Source organism: Marmota marmota, unplaced genomic scaffold, assembly GCF_001458135.2.
Source record: "Marmota marmota marmota unplaced genomic scaffold, marMar, whole genome shotgun sequence".
NCBI lineage: Eukaryota > Metazoa > Chordata > Mammalia > Rodentia > Sciuridae > Marmota > Marmota marmota.
Genome location: NW_025999982.1, coordinates 10815881 through 10837504, shown reverse-complemented (window position 1 = coordinate 10837504; position 21624 = coordinate 10815881). Strand labels below are relative to the sequence as shown.

General features: G+C 54.3%; 1 protein-coding gene and 1 long non-coding RNA gene across 13 annotated transcripts in view; one reads left to right on the top strand and one right to left on the bottom strand.

Annotated features, from left to right (window-relative positions):
- The window catches only part of Ttbk1 (tau tubulin kinase 1), a 40719-nt gene that overhangs the window by 12807 nt on the left and 6288 nt on the right, over window positions 1-21624 (bottom strand). The window contains exons 4-12 of one of the 2 annotated variants that reach the window (XM_015487363.2): window positions 21389-21529; window positions 20532-20636; window positions 20134-20199; window positions 19775-19867; window positions 19567-19692; window positions 17395-17549; window positions 16274-16505; window positions 15859-16034; window positions 12631-13192 (exon numbers count right to left, since the gene is read on the bottom strand). In XM_015487363.2, the coding sequence (XP_015342849.1) occupies window positions 12631-13192; window positions 15859-16034; window positions 16274-16505; window positions 17395-17549; window positions 19567-19692; window positions 19775-19867; window positions 20134-20199; window positions 20532-20636; window positions 21389-21529 (1656 nt within the window). The remainder of the gene's footprint in view (window positions 1-12630; window positions 13193-15858; window positions 16035-16273; window positions 16506-17394; window positions 17550-19566; window positions 19693-19774; window positions 19868-20133; window positions 20200-20531; window positions 20637-21388; window positions 21530-21624) is intronic. The other variant, XM_048805346.1, reaches the window with a different exon arrangement.
- Window positions 1056-21474, top strand: LOC107143936. Of its 11 annotated transcripts, none has more exons than XR_007348479.1 (6): window positions 1056-2266; window positions 5833-6006; window positions 6091-6167; window positions 17160-17261; window positions 18482-18542; window positions 21342-21474. It is a non-coding gene; the product is annotated as an uncharacterized LOC107143936 (long non-coding RNA). The 11 variants fall into 11 exon arrangements; XR_007348480.1 differs by having other exon boundaries at window positions 17160-17301; XR_007348475.1 differs by having other exon boundaries at window positions 21057-21406.

Genomic DNA, 21624 nt, shown 5'->3' with positions numbered 1-21624 from the left:
TGTCTGCATGAACATACCAGGGACTTAAAAAGGCACAAGATCCCTCGCACAGCGACGCGTGACTACGGGGCGCCCCCACCCCCGCCCGTGCGCGGCCGTGTGCGCGTGGGTGCGTGTCCGTGTCCCACCCCTGTGGCGGCGCCGCGCGTGTGCGTGTCGGTTTCAAGTGTTGGATTTGTACAGTACTCGCAATCTAGGGGCAGGGGTGCTCAGTGCATGCTTTTCTACCCGGGCCCGGGGGGGCCCCCCCCGACGCCGCTATGTACACTAAGGAGGACGCACCCCGGAGAGAAAGAGGAAGAGGAAAGGAAAAAATAAAATAAAATAAAGCGTCCCATCTTCGTGTGTGTGTGGTTTTGAGTTTCTCGTGCATGCTTATGCTGGCCGGGTCGGGAATAGTGCAAGCGTATATTACAGTTTTATTGCAGTACAAAAAGGGGGGTCGGGGAAGGATTTATGATGGGAGGGGGAGGCTCAGGAATAAACCGGCTGGGACTTGGGACCTCCGGGAAGGTCCTCTCGCCAGCCCCTTTCTCATCCCTCGCTCCTCCCCCCACCCGAATTATCTCCCGACGCTGAGAAGGGGATACCCGGGTCCCTGGAGGGAGAGAGCTCAGCTGGGCCCCGGGACTGAACTTCCCCATCCCGCCAGTCTCACTTTTCGTGGGGCAGGGGACAGCCCCTCTCCTCGCTCAATACTGTCAACTCTTAAGGGCCCGGAAGCCCGCCCCTCCCCCACAGAAGCCCCTCCACGTCGGGGGAGGGGTCGACGGAGCAAGTGCAAAGGAAGCAGATGTTGGTCCCTGAGTTTTATTTTGGGGGATGGGGTTGGGGGAAGAGCTGGAAGTGGGGGTGTGTTTGGGGACCCCCAGGGCCCTTAGTTTGTGGATGGGGTGGGGCAGAGGACGCAGACTGGGGTGTGGACAAAAAGGGGGTGTCGGGTGGCTCTGAGAGACCTAGGCTCAAAGCTTTGCTCCCTCTCAACTCTGGGCTCTTTGGCATCCAATTGCAAGGCCAGTTGTGGGAGCCGGCAGCCCTGTGGGCGGCGAGGTAACGGGACCTGGGGTGGGGCGACGGGCCTGCCAGCAGCCCTGGCAGGACGAGGGGCGAGTCCCGACTGCTCCCCGCCTGGCCCGGGGCCAGGGACGCGGGGCCGGGACTGGCCGAGGGGAAACGGAAACGGAACGGAGCGCGGGAACAGGGCGGCGGGGAGCGCTAACCCAGGTTAAGTACTTAGCAGCAGGCAGCTCGGCGGGCGCGGGGGCCGGCACCAAGTCCCCGCCAGGCGGGGCGCGGGGCTGGGACTGAGGCCGGGCTGTACCCTGGTCACGCCGCGTAGCAGCTGGTTAAAAAGACCGAACGTACATTCTTGGTGCGACGGCCACAAGGGTAGAGGCAGGGGCCAGGCGGAGTGGGGAGTAGGGCGGGTCCCCAGGGAGGGGACGGAGCTGGATGTGGCTGTAGGAGTCCCTTTACAGTTAGAAACCTGCAAGAGGGGCCCGGAAGCGCTCCGGACCGGGCTGCTAGGGTGCTGTTGGGAGAGTGGATGAGTGGATGAAGTGTGTGTGCAGCTTCAGAATGAATGTGTGTGTGCGTGTGTGCGCGCGTGTGTGAGACCAGCTGACCCCCACTCCCCCAGCCTATTCAGGATGGGAGGACAAAGGGTGGGACTGCCGGCAATAGGGAGTAGGAGAGGAGATCTAGAAAGGTTCCCACAGTACTTGGGGCTTCATTCCTCCCCCCACCTCTACTTAGGGGAAGGGGGCACTTAGAATCAGGGGCATCCTAGGCTAGGAAGCCCAGAAGGTGGTACATGAGAAACAATAGGGATATGGCCTTCAGACTGGGAGCCTTTCCCTTAGTGAGAAGGATGCTTTAAGCTTTCAGAGGCTGACTATGGGGGTAGGCTGGCTCCTGCCCCTGGGGTTGGGAGTGTCCCAGATCTAAGTGGAGTTTGGGGTTCAGTGGGGTGGAGTGGCATCAGGTCCTCCTTAGGGGTCCATGCTTCCATCCCTAGGTACCAAATCAATCCCGGAACAGCAGAGGACACAACATTATGTGTGTCCCCATAGCGAGAGCACCCCCATCCAGAATCAGAGCCACATCCTCCCTTAAGCATGATCCCTTCCCCTGACCACCCCATTCAGATAAATTGACATAGCTCCTTTTGTCTGCCTCAGTGACTCCGGCTCCTCCCACTCCACTGCAGAGACAGCACCCAACCTCCCCAGATAAAGGAACCTAGGCAGGGAAGAGGAGACACACGGTAAGAAGGGTACTGGGACCAGCCTGGCTCAGAGGTGCCACTATTCTGCCACCCATTTGACAGGGCCGGGTGGGTCTTTTTTCCCCCAAATTGAAAATGCAAAGGGAGAGTGTGGGGTTCAGGATATTGGGGTGGGGGCAAGAGTGCTGAGTGGTTATTGCTATGACAAGCTGCCTTGAGTGCATGTGGGGTTGTGTATTAGTTATTGATAATTTAATAGAACATTTTTCACTGACCCAGAGTCCTCACAACACACTCTCTCCCACTGAAAAAATACCGGTTCCACTAGGTGGTCCTATTCTGATCACCACAAACAAGACCCGTGGCCCCACACACTCAGGCATGTCCACGTGACACGTATACACCACACACACCACACAGTCCTGCTGGCTGAGAACTGCCTTCTCTAGGAAGCCCAGCTGGTTTGAGTTCCTGGGAAGAACGCTGCCCCCTCTACTGCAGCCCTGGCTGTATGTGCATTGGGGAGACCTTCAGGCTCCTGGGGCTTATGAGCTTGGGTAATCTCTTCCTGGAAACTGGTTTTGTTAGGCTCACACACAGATTTTTCTTTTTTCTTAAAAAAAAAAAACAAAAAACAAAAAAACAACTGTTCTGTGGTCTGTGTGTAAATGTGTATGTGAGTGTGTGTTTTAAATTATATGCCAACAATTCAAAATTGGGAGATTTCACATAAAAATTGGAAGACAGTGACAACTGGTCTGAGGATAGTGGCCAGGGTGGAGGCTTCCTGTTTACCACAGACCCCAAACCTGTCATTTCCATCACACTCCTGTATAAGTTGGTAACACTGGCTCAGAGTCCCCTGATCAGTGCTTAGCAATGCCAGTATCTCCCTGGCTGTGAGCCCGACCTCTAGAACCCCACCAGTACCAAGGTCAGGATTCAGAGCACCTGTTTTCTCACCGAACTTAATCTACCCATCTAATTCCCAGGACTGCTATGGGATATTTGGGGCCATGTGGGATTGAGAGGGAGGGGTCCTGGAAAAACAGGGTCCAGCCATTTCAACTGACCCTAGTGCTCTGAAGTAACCTGCATCTGGAAAGAATGGCTCAGAGACAACTTGTCTCTTCCTATATAGCTGAGGAAGGACCAACCAGAAAGGACCATAAATAAGTAAACTACTATGCAGACAAAAACATTTAAAAAGTCCTACAGAACATGATCTTAGTTATTCAGCATTGGCAGGCTTTCCTATAGGTTTGTGTAAATGAAATGTTCTTATTAATTCATTAAATGCAGTAATACTGGGATCTACCTCATAGGCCTATATGAGGTTCAAATGAGTTAATATTGTAAAGTGCTCAGATCATTTCCTGGCACATGATAATAAGCATTGTGTGCCAGTGACTATTAAATAAAAAAAAATAATTGGAAGACACCAATATACGCAGGGTTTGAGTACACCGTATGAGAACATCGTTTTCAAAGTACAACAAAGTGCTATTTGAGCTGGCCACAGTGGTGCATGCCTGTAATCCCAGATACTTGGGAGGCTGAGGCAGAAGGATTGCAAGTTCAAAGCCACCCTGGGCAACTTAGCCAGTTGCAAAGATAAAAAAATAAAAAGGGCTGGGGGTGTAGCTCAGTGGTAGAGTGCCCCTGGGTTAAATCCCCAGTACGGGGCTAGGTAGAGGACTGTCTGTTTTCAAAGCTAACCATGGGAGGCTGCATGCTTTCCCCAAGCAGGGTACCGTTTCTGGAAACATTCTGACCTGCTTTTTTGGAAAGTCCTATAGAGAAAAAGAATCTGACAACACCGGAGGCTCATAGCACCCCTATCTAGCCTGGGAACCTGAGATGGCTGCTCAGCCCTTAACCAAGAAGGGGCTCTACCCAGCTCTACATGGACGTGAACTCTAGTGAATAACTCTAGTGATTAAAATGACCTTAGAATTTCCAAAAGTCAAAGCCATCCTGAAAAGATAGTGTTATCAAGACCATCTCCTGTTAGCTCAGAGCTTTATGGCTTACAAACACTCCTCTAACACAGAGGATATGCAAAAGGATGTCCCCCAAAGGACAAAATATTTTGAATCATGGCCTTGCTTTAAAGGACACAAACTCTCTCACAAGGGTCAGTTCAGGGTGTGGGAGTTTGAAAACTCAGCCCACCTTAGGATGCTTAGCAGGTCCTCCACCCCCAAAGGCTTTGGAAACAGTAACATATACTTAACGCTAAAACAAGGCTGGAGCCCATGCCATCATCTTTGATAAGTCACAAGGCACTTTGGGATCTTAGAGTACCTCAAGGTCACCGAGATGAAGATCTGCTCAGGGTTGGGTGGTAGAACTTTCTGGAAGGGAATGCCAGATAACAGAGTGCTTGGTTTTGGGGAGCCCCCGTGCTCCACCTATGGAGTGGAGAGTGGGCACACTCCCCTCAAATCACCCCCTGCCACCACTTGGGGAGGATGGGAAGCAGGCCAGGGGGGAGAGGAAAGAGAGGGGGGCAGTGCGGGGAGGAGGAGAGTAGGGATGCAGTTCATCCCACCCCCTCACCTTTGTGCTTTTTGTTTTCTGTTCTTTCTCAAAGGGTCTACCAGGACCCCTCCCCTAACTTCTGGGCAGGCTGTGGAGCCATCCAGAACAGCCCTGGGATGACAGAGGCTTGTGTCTGGGGAAGTTCAAAGTGAGCAGTCAGAATGGAGGTGGGGATGAGACTTAAGTATTAGGACCCAAGTCTGGCTTTTGTTGCCAGATGAAAAAAATGCTCTTGGCCCAGCCATTCTCATTTTAAAAAAATAACAATTAAAAAAAAAAGATTTTTCAAATTAAGTGGGTGCTATGGAAGATGATCATAGCCACTGGGCCATATCACAATGCTGGCCATCTGTAAGGACAGCTATGCTCCAAGACACTGCCCACCACACTTACAGCACCCCCCTGGCTGAAGCAGGGACCTTAACTCTACTCTAACCAGAGACATCTGGGGAGTTGATGGATCATGGAGTTGGGAGAGAAGGAGAGATCAGAGGGAGAAGAGGGTAAAGAGAGGAGCCAGGATGAGGGTAAGTGCATAGGAGACTATCAAGAACCATACAGACATCTTTCTGGCTCTCTCTCTCTCTCTCTCTCTCTCACACACACACACACACACACACACACAAACACACACACACCTGTAACACTGTCTGACTTCAATGGGTGCCAGTCACATTGTGGTCTATGCAAATGACACTCTCTGGAACCGTGCAGGGCATAGCCTGAGCATCCATCGATGGCAGTCTTGCACAGGTACAAATACCCATGACAAGCACACTCACACTCACAAGTGTGCATGCATGCACACAAGCACACACACAGGATCTCACTGAAATAAACATTTTTGCAAATCTTCAGGTCTCTTCCCCTCCTTAAACAGGTACTACCTTTTCTGGCACCCTCTTAACTACAACCCCATTCCCCAAGGAACAGAGCTGCTGCTGGCATGGGCAGAAATGAAGAAAGGGAAACTTGGGATCCCTGCAGTGACAGGTTCAGGGCTGAGAACTGGGCAAAAAGGGCATGAGCAATCAATCATTTTGATCCACATTCATCTCTAGATCCCACTGATCTGCCTACCTCTACTCTGTCTTCACCACCACCCTGGGGACCAACCAGCTTGGCTGAGCACCTATAGGAAGAAGTCACCTCCTAAGAGGGACAGAGGTGAGCTGCTCCTCCCTGGGATTGGTCCTGAGACACCAGTGTTGCTATGAGCACAGAGGTCTCCCCAGGTAACTCCTCATCCTTAACAATCCCCTTATCTGCACTCTTGTCTAGACAGGTCCCCTCACTGTTGGGTTCCATTCTGCCTTTAGGAACAGATCTCTGACCCTGACCCTGCTGCACCATCCGTGGCTCCTGAAGAGCTGGAGCTAGACAACCAATCCTAGCAGTGAGTGACAGCACATAAGTCTTGGGGGAGGGGCAGCTGACCCAGGACTGAGCCCTGGGCCTTCTGGGATAAGATGTGTGAGGAAAGTGACTGGCCTCCGTGATGATGGCGTGGGAAGGGCTCATCAGATCACAGGGTTACCCCCTCCCCATCACTGAGTATAGAGACACCTCCTCACCACACCCCAAGCTTGGCCTCAGGCCGCTATCCCATCCACAAGGCCACGCACCCTGCCCCACGCCGATAAAAGACACCAAACACAAGCCCACTGCCAGCCATTCAAAAGTGGGTCAGACCCAGCCATGCCCAGAGATCGCGATTAAACGGAACAAACCCCAGGCCAGAGTGACTCTGGCCCTGTACACCTCATCTCTGACAACCTGGTTTCCACTGGATCCCAGACCCAGTGCCCCTGCCCTGTCCTCAAAACTGCACCGCCAGCCCCACCCCTTCCAGCACCATTTGGCTGGCACCTAGCAAAGGGAGACGGTGGGGGGTGGGACGGAGACTGGGGGGCAGGAGTATTACAGTACCTTGGGCCAACGTTCTAGGGGGAGCTGTATTGCACGGTGGGGTGGGACGGGGTGTGTGTGGTGTGATTATTGCGTCCTGGGAAGGAACCGTGGTCTCTGCCTGCTCCCCACCCTACCTGCCCCCTCCAGGAGGGGGGGGGCCCAGGCCTAGGTCTNTGCCCCCTCCAGGAGGGGGGGGGGCCCAGCCTAGGTCTTGTGGGTGAACCGGGCCCACACCTGCTGCAGCTGGGACCGCGAGATGTCGGAGCACCGAGGGCACGAGTCTGTGGTTGCCGGCGGCGAGGGGCGCGTGGCGCCGGTGGGGCGCCCGCACGGGGCTGCTCTCGGCCGAGCGGCTGCGCTGAATGAGGGAACCGGAGGAGCCCGAGGAGCCGCCGCCGCTGGGGTGAGGGTAATGCTCGGTCTCCAGCGTGGAGGAGGAGAACACGGAGGACGCCAGTCGTCGCAGGGGGCTGTACCGCGGGAGGGAGTGCCCCGAGAGTCTGTCCTCCTCCAACTGAAAGAGACCAAGAGAGTGGAGGGAAAAGAGGCGTCAGGCACAGACTCGACAGCTGGGCCACCCACCGCTCACAGCCCCTGCGGCGCTGGCCTCCAGCGCCCCGTCCTGAGTCTCCTCTGGGCACTTTTCACACCATGGTCTCCCAGCAGAGACCTTGGTCACTCACCTGCTCTGAGAAGCTTTCTTGACTTAGCCCCTGTCTAGCTGGGTTCCCTCCACCAGGGGAACCTCCCCCTCAGGAAGGCCCTCTGCCTCTGTCCTAGCCACCTTGGCAGGGTGCTGCCTCTCCCCCCACCAGGCATACCTTCCTTGCATACTTGGCACCCCAGACCCATCACAGGACAGGATCAAACTCTCAGTGACAGCGGTTGGACTCTGGAGTCCAACGACTCATGTTTTAATGTCAGCTCTATCACTTACTCTACCTGAATGACCTCAATTTATTTGTCCCTCTGTGCCTCAGCTTCCTCTTCTGTAAAATAGGATAAGAATCCAGGTGCAAAAAAACCAAAAACCCAGGTGCAGTGGCACACACCTATAATTCCAGTGACTCAGGAGGCTAATGAAGGAATATCACAAGTTTAAGGCCAGCCTCCTCCCAACTTAGCCATGCCATCTCAAGATAAAAACAACTGGGGATATAGCTCAGTAGTAAAGGTACCCCTGGGTTCAGTCCCCAGTACCAAAAAAAAAAAAAAAAAAGGGGGGTGGAGAAGAATGGTCCACACCTCATAGGGTGTGGGGGCCAGGTGTGTACACTGGTAGCACTTAGATAGTGCCTGCCAGAGAGTGAGTGCTGTATTCCTGAGCCACCTTAGAATCCTTTAAGCCATTCTTGAGAATGAGGACAGGAGTCAGGAGGAGGGGCAAATCCAACTCTAACTCTCTCTGCTCTCCCCAAGGAGCCTCCAGGCAGGCAGCAGTGGAAGGAGCAGCTGCCTCCTCAGCATCAGGAAGAGTCCTGCCCTTGAGCTTCTTGCCCTCAGAGGGAAAGAAGTATCCCAGGTGCATGGAGTTGGAAATGGTGACCTGGGTGTCACAGACCTTGCCCATGCTGACCCCTAGTCCTCCTGGGACTAAGGTCAGGTACTTAGCTTGTATTGTGGCAGTTAGGACTGACAAGGCAGCTCTAGGGGTGAAGGAGGAGGGTACTGGGGACACCCAGCCCCATCTGAGACCCATCTGCCCTTGCTGGTGTCAAATAGGGACACAAGAGACTTGGCATGGGACCTCCTGCAGAGCAGGGAGAAAGAGTATCAACTGCCCTACCTGCTTCCTCTGCCAGTTTCTTCTAGGCCAAGTCCCATAGGCAGTAAGGTTAGGAGCCAAGGCCTACCTGGAGAGACTGAGGGGCAGAGGCACCCACAGGCCCCTTCTCACAGCACATGTGGGTGCCTTGAGTTGAAAATCCCAGCCAGAATTTGTCAACTGCCAGGGAGATTTTCGAAGCTGACAATGAGTCCCAGCAAGCTGCAGCCCTTCAGGCCAGGCACTCCTGGGGCCGTCTACCTATCCTCAACTCTCCATTGAAAAATCACCCCTGTGACAACACCTCAGCTTCCCACATCCCTGTCCTAGCAGATGTGAGTTCTCCATTCTCCTCCTGATGACCCTGATTATAAATGTCCACCTCTAGACCTTTGCACCCCGTTTGACTGAGCTCTGTAAGCACAGGACTGTGAATGAAGCCTCATTCATCTTTGTCCCCTAGTCCCTAGATCACTGCCCAGCTCATGATGGGGAAATATTTTGGTGGCTTCCCAGCAAATGTCTGTGTACTCTGGGAAAGCTGACCAGCTGTTATCAGTCACACCCATCAAAGGTGGTAAACAGCTCTCCCCCAAATCACACGCTTGCTGGCTGTGTACCCTCTGCCCTAGTTGTCTCGGCCCTTTCTAACTTCCACCTGAAATTCCCTGAAGAAGAAAGCCAGGTGTGTGTAAAGAAATCTCTCTGAAGTACCGCATCACGCACACCGAAGAACAACAGGTGCTTAACGGTACACCTGGTCCCACAGGATTGTCCTCCAGCCCTCCACAGGGGTAGGGGATGGAGCTGCAGTGTTTGCCAGCTCTAGGGAGGGATTCCTTACAGAAAAATGGCAGGCGGCGGGGTGGGGGTGGGAGGCTGTCCCTATAGAAACTTCTAGTTACCCTGGAGGTGGAGAGTCCCACCGGCTGACCTCCAGTGTGCTGTGAGGATAGGAGCCTCCACCCAGCCCCAAGCCAGGCTCAACAGTCCACTCAGGGTCCCAAGGGAAGAAGGAAAAATGTCTGCCAGTCCAGTTCTCCCCCTTCCTCTGCCCTTGAAGTAGGGTCTTGCTTGTCAGGTAGAACATGCCCTTCCCACCTTTCCAGCCACGCACAGAGGCGACTGTGCACTGAGCCGTGCCCACAGGCACATCTGCCCACAGGGCCAGCCAGCTGGCATGCACAGATGTGTGTATGCATACACACACACACACACACACACAGGTGCCAGGCACCCACTCTCTGACCCTGAGCAGACTGTTTCCCCATCCTGTGTTGCTTCTCTGCTTGCTCAACAAACAGACCTGGACTCAGCCACCTGGGTCCAAGTCCTGGTCCTACCATGTATCAGCTGGTGACACTATGCTAAAAACAGCCTTACTTACAGGGTTGCCTGTTCAGGGTGTGGTTGTGAGGAATGCACATAGAAAATGTGACAATGCCTAGTGTCAAGTGCCAGCTGTTATTGTCTTCAGAATTATTATTCTCGTTGTTGTTATCCTTCCTGCTCTGACATGCCAGGCGTCCAGGCATCCCTACACACTCACAGCCCCCTACACTCCCCACGAACCTGCCGATGCGTGTGCTCACCAGGCGCACATCCACCTTCTAACCCACTCCCACGCTCAGCCGACACAGAAATATATACATACACGGTGACAGAATGCCACCAACCTCAGTTCTGCCCACCAATACCTCATCCCACAGACACATCATGGCCCCTTCCATGCTGAGAGCAAGACCTGAGCCCAGGCTGGCTGCATAACAGACCTATGCCTACTCCCCCGAATCTCTCTCTCACTCCCTTAGCCAGAAGTCCCCAAAGTGAAGACGGTTCCCAGAAATCAGGGAAAATCTGAAGATGAGAAAAACTTCAGAGATAGCTCAGCTCCCTCGCTGTGAGATCCAGAAGGGGACAGTGGTGACTGTTCCATGGTCACCAGGTAAAGATGAGCAGAGCCAGGTACAGACCGAGGCCTCTGACTTTACTTTGGGCTTCCTCCCGACACCTGCTGTCATTTTTTTTGGTACTAGGGTTTGAACCCAGGGACGCTTAACCACTGAGCCACATCCCCAGTGGGGATATTTTCTATTTTAAGACAAGGCCTCACTAAGTTGCTAAGACTGGCCTCAAACTTGTGATCCACCTGCTGGAATTACCAGCATGTGTCCCCATGCCTGGCTGCATGACTGTCTGGGGAGCTTCCTTGACTTCCTGGTGGCACAACCTATGATCACACCTGTCTGCTCTGCCGCCTCTGCTTCCTGGCATATGACAAGAGTTCAGGGAGTGGGGAATGAGGAGGCAGGGGAGTCGGAGGCATCAAACAGACCTTGGTCCTCTCCTGCTTTCCTGGTGCCAGCCCTGATGGGAAAAATGACCAAGTCCCAACACAGCTGGGCCAGTCCACATCCTGCCAGGGCCAAGCCTCCAACTCAAGCCAGCTGGTCCCCATTTTGAGCCCCCACTGTACAGGGAAAGGTTGGGGGGTATACTCCCCAAGATCCTGGTTCAGAGATCCTCTCTTCTAGCCAGGACCTCCACACAGGGATGATCCCATGCCCACAGCTGCCCTTCCCAGGGGACCCATGTGATCTCAAACCAGGCCTGCCATCTGAGCAAGGGGCAGAACTGGCCTTCAGCCCTGTACCTGAGGTGCACGCCCTTTCATGGACCATCCAGTGGAATAGGGCACCGCCCCCGAGCCCTTCCAGCATCACTTTCATGGCTCTCCCCAGCCCTTCTGAGAAGTTGTAGAGTCCATTTGGCACACAGTATAAGAGTTTATGTCTACTTTCCAGGTCAGAAGTCAGCCTCCACCCACCACAGAGAAGCATGGCCAGGCCAGCGGCTTCTTACCTATTCTGAAGCCCTGTCCTTGTCAGAAAAAAATAACCACAATACCATGAGACATGCTCAGACCCTCATCCTAGCATTTGAGATTTGACCGCCATCTGGCCCCTCCCTGCCCTTGCCATCTTGTCCCTCAGTCCGCCCACACAAGAAGGTAACACCACAGTAAGGCTGGGCCCTCCCAGGGACCTCAAACACACCCACCTCTGTGCCCGATCTAGAACCGCCTCCACTGTCCCCACTGTCCCCTGGCTCTTGGGGCTGTTCCCTGCAGTGAAAGCTGCACTGATAGTAGAAACAGCCTCCTCTCCACTCCTTGTCAGCCCTCCCTTTCCTGATTTTGGTGACCCTCTGCCCCTCATGCTCCACCCATGCTCTGTCCCCTCTTCCTGGTGATTATTATTAGTATTTGTCATTATTAAGGGCTCCCTTCTTCTCAGTCATCTAGATGTGTTTCCTAGCTTCTGTCCTCATGCTTGGGTCTCCCCACCCTGTGCAGTCCTCTTGGGTGACATCACCCATTCCTATGGTTCTCAGAACCTGAACTCTGAATCTCCAGGTAAAGAGCTTCCAGGTGAGCCTCAGGTGCCTCCAGGCAGACATCCTTCAGATATTGGGAGCTTGTTATGTCAAACTCTGAACTCCCTTAAGAGGCACTCCATCACGGCACGGCAGCCCCCCCAGAACCCTGGGCATCCGCCAAGACACCCCTCCCCATCTTCTGCTCCATCACGGCCCTTCTGTCCTCTCCCCAATGCCTCTTGGCTCTGTCCACCTTGCCCCATGTCCACAGTGCCCACCCTTGTCCAGGCTGCCAGTGTCTCTCCTGCTACTGCCTGTCAGGTGGCCTTCCTGCCTCTAGAACCCATTTTCCACACAGAAGCCCAAGAGATCATTCAAAAGTACCAAAGTGATCATGCCACGCTCCTGTTTAAAAGCCTCAGCTGGCTCACCACCCCTCCATGGTGCCCACAGACCCTGTCTCAGAGCCCAGCTGCTGCCACGTGCATCAATCAGTGCGGTGCATTCTGACTGCTACCTCCAGGCCTTTGCACATGCAGTCCCCTGGACCTGGGAGGCCTTTCTCCTGCTTTGTCACCTGGATATACTGCTCACAACACAAGACTCAACTCAGAACTTGGAGGGCACTTCCTCTAGAAGCCTTGCCTGCCCCCGAGGCATGGTCTCAGGCCCTTACACCTGTTTATCTCATCACACCTGAGACTGCTGGGTTCCCTGGCAGCAGGGGCTGCACATAGAGCACTCCAGGCCTACACACCAGGACTCGAATCTGGGGACAGGAAGTGGGGTGCAAGCCCAACCTTACCTGTCTCTGTGGGCCTGTGGGATCCGACTCTCTCCGTCGAGGGCGGGGTCCCGAGTGCAGGGGCGAGTGGGAAGGGCTGCCAGGCGTTGGGGGCTGTGATGTCTCTGACCGGCCATCAGCCTGGCTCAGCTGAGGTGGTGGGGGCTGAGGCGGCATCTGCCGCAGGTCCTCCTCAGCTAGTGTCTGCATACTGCGTCCCCGGGGCCGAACAGTAGGCTCTGTCCCCGGCCGCCGCCGCTCCTCGCCCTCCTCGGGCAGTGGCCGCAGCTCCTCAGGCTCCTCGTCTGTGGTGCCCGATGTGCTGGGCTCAGCCCCAGGAGGGAAGTCCTTGAGCTCTGTCTCCTTGTCAATGATGACCCACTCCTTGCTGTCAAAGTCCTCCTCCTCGGCCAAGGGCACCGAGCGGAAGGCGTTGCTCAGGGCCTCCTGCTCCACGGAGGCTGACACGTCCATTCGGCCACTGGCCTGCCGGTCAGCATGGCCCGTGTCCACTGAGAGCATCTGAGCTGGCTGTGAGGAGCAGGCCTGGCGCGAAGGTGATCCAGGCAAATCCATTCGGGACCTGTGGAGCACCCACATAAAACTCAGTGCCAGGCCTCTCTGGAGCCCCAAGGATCCCAAGCAGGTGACAGGGTGGAGTAGGACTCCTACTCCTGACCACAGCACCTCTTCCCCTCTGGGCCAGGCCCAGTCACCTCCTGCACTGCCACCCTCCACCCTCACTTCCTAAAAAGACTTCATTAGTTCCTTTGTTCATTCATTTAGCAAATACCTCTGAATGGTTACTGTGATCCAGGAATGTACACATGCAGAAAATCAGCTCTGGTTCCTGTACCTAAGGAACACTGGCTGTTCTCCAGGCCTCCCAAGGGAATCTAACCTTCCTAAAACCAGCTGATCCAGTGCTCCTGCTGTATCCAGGGCAAACACAAACAACGGGCTCTTGAGTCTACAGACAGCTTTGGAGCCTTTTCTACTGCTCCGCTGCAGGTCTGCCTGGCTGCTTCCGCTCACTCCAGGAAGGGCCTGTTAGCCCAGCTTAACAAACTCCTCAGCCCCAAGAACCAAGTCTGCCTTCCTTAGCCTGGCACTCAGGGCCCTCCCAACCAGGCTAGGCCTCAGTTTCTCCATTCTCTAGCCAGATCCATCTCAGATTCACTTACTTTTCCTAAACTGCCCACACTCTCATACCTCTATAACCTTACATATGCTGCTCCCTGCACACAGCCTGGACTCCACTTGGCCTCCCTCCCACATAGCCTGTCCCTCTACCTTTTTTTCTGTGTTTGGATGCACCTTTATAGGGAGCCTTTCCCATCCTGTAGGGAGGGTTATTTGCCTCCAGAGCACCCTGAGCCCCCCTCACTACTGGACTTCAACTATCTGCCTTCCCATAAGGCTGTGAACTCTCAGGCATGGACAGACTCCCTCCAACCTATTACCTCTGGGGCACGATCCAGCCTTGGGACATCTCTTTGTTATTACTTTGAACTGTGCTGTGAATCTGTGAGTTCTTCCAGAGCTTCTCAGTTTGGGGTGATGCCAGCCCCAAGATGAGGATACTTCTGGTTATACAGTAGTGTGTGTGGAGCGACAGGATGCTATGCAAGAAAGAACTGTCATCTGCTGAATGCCGGGATACCCCTTTGAAGACCTCAAGGTATAACTCAACTGGGGTCTGGACCCTCTTCTCATATTTGGCTGTGGGCAGAGGGCTGACTTTAATTCTCCCCCAGCACCGAGCCTGTGTGTGGTTCAATGGCTCTTTAGCTGCAGAGGAAGGGTGCAAAACAGGACCACCCGCAGCCTTTCTCAACATACTCCTGCCCAGCCTGCATAGAAACTGCCGGAACCAATTCTACTCCATATTTTTTATCAATCTGTTAGTGAGACTTAAAATAAAACACCACCCAGTGTCTCATATTTATATACCCCTGTCAATGGCGGCCATCACTTCTTTTCTTGAGAGCATAATTTGTTTTGATGGACATAAAGGAAAAAGATGGCATCAAAGGAAATGAGGTCTGATCCGTGTGTGCGTGCACACATGTGTGTTTTGAAGACGGGGCCAGAGAGATGGGCAATCCAAACCTCATCTTCTCCATACTTTCTCCTGCTTCCAGTGCCCCAAAAGCAGCCCACCCTCTGCCGAATGAGATCCTAAACCTTTCTGTCCAGAAACTCTCTCCTCAGCCCTCTTCTTCCCACTATTCCTAAAAGTAGGGCTCACTATGACCCAAACCAGCTTGCCCATTGCTGGCCAGAAGCAGGCAGTTCGCCAGCACTGTCTTGCTCAGGGCTCCTCCCCCAACTCCACTCACAACCCTTCCAACTGCCCTTGCTCATGTCCCCATGTCCAGAACTCTCCATGCTGAAGGACTTCAGGCTGAATAGCATTGAAAAGTGGTCTTTAGAGCCTAGCAGGTCAGCCCGTGAGAGAGTGTGAATGAGGACTAACTTGGGCAAGTCCACACCCCACAGAGGTTCTGTGCATCTTCCTGGAGGTGGAGTACATGTAGGGGCAAGTCCAGGAGGGACTATGGCTGAGATGGGTGACAAGAAAAGATGCTGAGTGTGTGTCAGAAGGTCATCCTCCTCCACAGAAGGAGTGAGTCCTGATATGGAGATGGTCCAGGGCCTACTGTGGGGCAGAGCCCACTCTGAGGCCCCAGAAAGGCAGGAAGCATCTCACCTGGTGTTGTCCCATCTACTAACAACTCTGGTGGGGATCCAGCCCTGGCCCCCCACAAGCCACCCCACACACAAAGTCAGCCCCCAACACTCCCTCCTACCAGCCATGTTCCTGCTGGTCCCACCCTCACTCTGACTTCAGATCCCTCAGGCCTAACCCCCCAAACTGGCCTGTCCTCTCCTCCAGCTGTTCCATGAACCCTTCTTCCAGGACCCCTACCTTCAGCTGCTCTTGAGGAATTTGTAATTAGTGATTAGGAAAGTTCTGGAAGCGTGCCCACCCACCAACCCTCCCCACATTCCTCATGGACCCAACCTAGCATGAGCTGAGACCTCTCTGGATGTCCCACGCCCTCTCCCAGGCCACCACTGACCCCAGGCTGAGTCTGAACCCAGGCTGAGCATAACTGTCAACACTTCCCAGGGACCCCTCCCACCCCGCCTCTGCCTCACATCTGACCTTTCCTGCAGACCAGCCATGTGAAGGTGCAGGAGATCACGGGGACCCTTAACCACCCCCTCCAGTGGCAGACCCACCTCCTCTCATGTAGCTCCACCCGCCCATCCGCCGTGGAAAGCCTCTCCGACTCAGGGCTGTTGACCCTCCGGTAGCGTAGAGAACGCACTGGGGTTGTTGGGGAATCTGGGGGGGCACGCACAGGGGAGCTGGGGACTCCCACACCTCGGCTCTGCTCCTCCTCCACACAGGGGGTCTGCAGGAGGGGGATACAGTGAGTTGGGGCTGACAGGTGGCTTTCTCAGGATGAAAGGGATAAAAGGATGATGAAGCTGATGGATCAAGGTCAGGGTGGTGGAGGGGACCAGGAAATGCAGGCAGGGCAAGAGGGCCAGGACTGGGCAGAGGGCACTGTGGAGGAACAATGTGGGGGACCCAAGGGTTGGGAATCGGGGTGAGGGAGGCCACCTCGCCCTTCTCCCTGGCTGCAGTTACTTTGCCGATGTTGATGCGGAGTTTGTTGCGGTTGACATCCGTCTCCTCCCAGACTTCAGCCTCAGGACCCCCAGGGTGGGGGACAAGGTGGGGGCTAGGGCCCAGACCCTCAGGGGGCCTCCCAGGCAGGATTGGGGGTGCATTCTCCTGGTCACTCAGGTGCTCGCCCTGCAGCACGTCCTCCGTGTTCTCCCGGAGCAGGTCTCCAGGCACTGGGGTCACATTGACCACCCTGGAAAGGCCAGGACGGGGCCATGGGCAAGGTTGGCAGGGGTGCCCTCTTCTCCCAAGGCCCCTCCTACCAGCACAGGCCCTGGAGACCCCCGAGCGTGGGCACAGAGGAGGCCTAGCGAGGAGGCATCCTAGGCTCATCACCATCCCTGGCCCACAAGTCCTCTGAGACCATATCACTCAAGTTGGCAGGGTCATCAAGGAGACCACTGGGGACTGGCATGTCCCAGTTCTATTTACTCGAGAGATCCTGTGGTTTTCAGAATTTCTAATGGCCCTCAGTGCCCGGCTTCCTTTAGACCTAGGAACAGGCCTCAAAACAACCACCTTGGAGCTCCTCAAGCAGCCTGGTTACCGAACCATACACCATAGTGTGCTGGCAAATCTATGGAGTCTCCCTCCTAAATGTGGCCCTGGGTTAGCCATTCTAGTCCAGCCCCTCCCCAGACCTCCTGACTCTGTGCCTGTCATGTGGTCCTGAAATTGCTGACCCAGCCGTCACTAACATCCAGCAGGAGCACTTTGAAGGAAGTCATGGGCTGACTTCTCTCTTAGTCCCTATGGGGCCCCCAAGGCATGCTATGCAAATTAATGAGTGATGAGAAGGGAAACTATGGGGCTCTGGACATTTCACTTAGGATTCCTTGTTCCCCAGGGATCTAAGGTCAAAAACTCCAAATGAGGAGATCACCCACTCTGCTTTCAGATCAAGGACTAGAGTTGTGACAAAATTTCCTGAAGCTCCAGAACTCTGCTTGTGAGTACCAAGAATTGGAGAGACAACTGAGCTTGTCCAGGTAGGAAGAGGAGGAGAGGGCTGGCTTCTCGGCAGTGGCTCCAGGCAAGAGCTGGCCTCCTGCCCACCTGCCATCACCCTTCCTGAGACTTACCCAAACATGGCTGCTGTCTGCCTGGTGTTCTGCTGGGGCGGGGTGGAGGTGCTCGTGGACAGGAGGGCATCCGTACCCGCCTTCTCCCAGTCAAAGGCCTCATTCTCAGCAATGCCTCTCTCCTTCATGCTGTTCTCAAACACCGACATGATCAACTGCAGGGGGTGGGGGTGGTGGGAGGACAGAGAGGTGACCTGGGGGCTAGCCAGGTAGAAGGGGCAGTTGCTGGGATCATAGGGAGAAGAGAGGGGACTTCCAGGACAGGATGGGCCTACAGGGGGCATTGGAAGGAGAAGGGCACATTGATTTTAAATGAAAACATGCACAAGATATGCAAATGAGCATGCAAATTATCATCTTGGATTAAGCCCCACCAGCTGGACACAAGTCCTCTGAGATCTTTCCCTGATGACCATCCCCAAATGCCTCTGTCATTTCCACTGTCTCAGCAGGAAAATTAGCAGCCCTGAAGCACTAGGAGTTTCCGCATGGAGTCATGCTTGGCACAGGCTGTCCCCCTTGCTGGGTGCTTCTCCCAACATCCTCTTCCTGCCATCTCACTTCCCTCCCACACAGCTTCCCCTCTAATCGCTGGACAGGGGGCATCCACCTGAATCGCTCACACATCTATTTACCCGTTCCAGCAGCAGGCCCAGAGCCCAGCAGGAGATGTTCACAAATGTACAGTCTGGAGGACCCATGAGGCTGAGTCAGGGTCAGGGGACAACTCTGTCAGCAACAGGGGCTCTGGACTCAGGAAGTAGCAGGTAGCTACAGACCCTCTGAGGCCCCCAGATCATTCTACTTCTGACTTAGGTCTCTTAAGAGTTCAGGGAGTTGCTCTCAGCAGATAATACCCACTTGCTCAAGGCCTATTGTGTGATCCACAGTGTCTGGGCTCCCCACAGGGTGCAGCACTGTCCCCGGCCCACAGTACTTTCCTGACAGCACGGCTGACACATCCTGCATCTCCCAATCAGGGTCAGTGGGTCCTATGGTGCACAGTGAGGGTGCCTCAGAAAGAGCACTGGACTTGGAGTCAGATGCACAGTCATGCAATGCATAATGGCGTTTTGTTCAACAACAGGCTGCATATGTGATAATGGCCCCATAAGATTACAGTGGAGTTGAAAATTTCCTGTCACCTGGTAAGTCATAGTTTTCATAAGGTCACAGTGCAAAGCATTACTCAGTATCTGTGGAAATGCTGGTTGCCAGTGGTATACAAATATAACACACATAAGCCAGGTGCCTGAAACTCTAGAGACTCAGGAGGCTAAGGCAGGAGGACTGCAATTTTGAGGCCAGCCTGGGCAAATTAGTGAGACCCTGCTACAAAATAAAACATAAAAAGGGCTGGGGATGTAGCTCAATGGTAGAGCGCCCCTGGCTTCCATCCCCAGTACTGGAAAAAAAATACAATTATGTTCTGTACCTAATATATACTTTTTATAATTATGTTATGGTGTACTCCCGCAACTTACAAAAAAAAAAATGTTTCCTACAAAACAATATGCTGAGCACCACAGCAGCAGCTCCCCTCAGGTTTGCTGTGTCACTTGTTTGCATCATTTTCTCTTGAATTTGATATAATCTCATATTGTTCACCATGGCCCTTGAAAAAATAGGCTGTATCATGTATACATGCACACCATCCAGCCTGGGTGGGCAGTAGATACACCCTCTAGGCCTGTGTAACTGCACTCTATGATATTCTCAATGACAAATTAAGAACAGATTTCTCAGAATGCATCCTTGCCATTGAACAATGCACAACTGTATCTGAGCCCAGGCCTCCTCCTAACCATGATACCACCTCAATTTTACACCTCAGAAATGGGAACACTCATCCCATGTGGCTTCCTGCAATTTTGGTATAAAGTACTTGAGAGCACATGGCTTCAGGAATTGTTATGTATTGGAATAACATTGTCCAATTGTCATCAAAGGCTTCTTTTGAAGCTTGAATGGCACTAAGAACAGGGCCAGCTCTTGATCCATCTAAGCTGTTACTACTGTTTACAAGGGAGGGTACAGAGCAGTTTGGTGCAGTTAGAAGACCGGGGTAAGCGCTTAGAGTCAGCTCCAGGCCTTGATGAGAATGGGCTCTGCTGAATGATGGTCACCCCCAGAGTGGTGTCCAGGGCTGCAGGAGCAAGCCCAGGCTCCCACCTGGTAATCAGGCTTGGTGAAGTAGTCGAGGCTGGCGATGTGGTCCAGGAAGAGGTGGAACTCTGAGGGCATATGCTTCAGCAGCATTCGATGCTCGTACTTTTCCTTGATCATTCCCACCTGTTCCTGGAGGCAAGAAGAGGGTGGAGAGATGGAACCCCAGCTGCCCCCACCCCTGCCTCCTTGGACCCAGCTGTGTGGGTCTCACCTTGTCCTTGATCTTCCTCCATGGCAGCTGGCCCACTGCAAACTCCACCAGCATGTAGAAGAGGGACCACAGGTCATCGTGGCGGCCCATCTCCTGTGGGGGTGGGAAAGGAGTGATTTGTAAGGGGAACAGAAGGCCAGGAATCTCTGAAGGAAAGGCAGAGGGTAACATCTGGGGGAGCCAACAGTGGAGCTTTCCTCCAAGCCAGGGCCTCCAGCAGGGTAGATTCATCCAGCCCCTGCCCCGCTCCTCTCTCCACCCTGACACCAGCGGCCCACCTACTCCCTATCCTGGCTGCGCACTTTGCCCCAACCTTGCCCATTCTGCCCCCATCCCACAGCACAGCCTCTGTCACTCACCCGGTTCTTGTGGGCATTGACTGATGCATAGCGAACAGTCCCCCGAAACCCGGCCACATTCCGAGGCTGCAGAGGAGAGACCACAACCAGGAAGCTCACCCTTAGCCCCTGACCTCAGCCACATCTCAGCCCTGCCACCAATCGGACCCTGACCCATTGCCTGCCTCCACCTGCCAGAGAGCAGGAAGGTTACAGAGTGTGGCTGTGACATCTGACAAGGGCCCAGGCAGGGGCAGAGGGACGGGACGGGCTGACCCAAGAGCTGGGGGTGCTATGCTGAAGATGAGGCCAGGCCAGCTTAAGAAGTTGCAAGAAAAGTTGGTGAAGGGTTCCCACATGGGGGGGGGCAGTGTGTCACTGTCCTGACAGCCCAGAACTCTGTGCGCAGTGGTACTCACCGGTCGGACATCCCCCGTGGTGTTGGTGTACTGCCGGGCCAGCCCAAAGTCCAGCATGTAGCACTTCCTGTAGGTGGAAGGCAGCCTGCCCATGGCAAAGTTGGACTGGAAAAAGACGAGCTATGAGCCCCGGGGGCTCCTACCCCCAGGACTCCCCAAGAAATAGCTCTCCATCGAAGGAAGGACCCCAGCCCCACCTACTCTCACACTCAAGGGGACAAACTCTATTTACATGGGTGCCACAGGTGTGATTGTCCTCATTTTAGAGATGAGGAAGCTGAAGGTCAAAGAGGTGAGTGGGCTTCTCTGATATCACACAGCAAGTGACAACCCAGCTAGGCTTCAAACCCCAATCTGCTCAGCCCTATGTCCTCGCACTCCCCGGCAAGGCAGCGTGGTTTGGTGTAACTGTCCTGCTCTAAGGTAGCAGATCTACATTGTTCTTGCTGTGTGTCCTTGGGCCATTCAATTAACCTTTTGGGGCCTCAGTTTTCATCCCTTTACATAGGATTTTTTTTTTTCTAGCACCAAGATTCAAGTTACCACAAAACTGGTTTCCTGGAATTCCTTACCAAGCCCCCACCCTCCGTCTCCTTCCTTCATCTGTTTGTCCTCTCCCAACCCTGTCACCTTTCTAGGTTCAAGGGATACTCAGGTCAGGGGTGAGGAATTAAGAGGAGCAGAATTCAGAGGTGGGGGCTGGGCAGATTGTGTGCTCATGGGCAGCAGGGAGAGGAGATGGGGCTTGGGGTAGAGAGCAGGAGGGGTTTGGGTACAAGAGGCTGACCCAGCCCAACCACTGTCATAAAGAAGAAACCAGCGCCCAGAGGTGGAGAGGAGGAGCGGGGCAGGCTCACCGGCTTGATGTCACGGTGCAGAAAGCCCACGGAGTGAATGGCTTCAATGGACTCCAGGATCTGCTTGCCCAGCCGCAGCGTGGTGCTCAGCGTGAAGGTACCTCGTGGCTGGCTGCGACGCAGGTCAGCCAGGTTCCGGCCCTGGGGGTTTAGGGGCGCAGACCCGCCTCAGCTGCACCCCAACCACCACCACTGTGATGCTCTGCCCAGCCTTGCCCCGTGTGCTGTTCCCATCC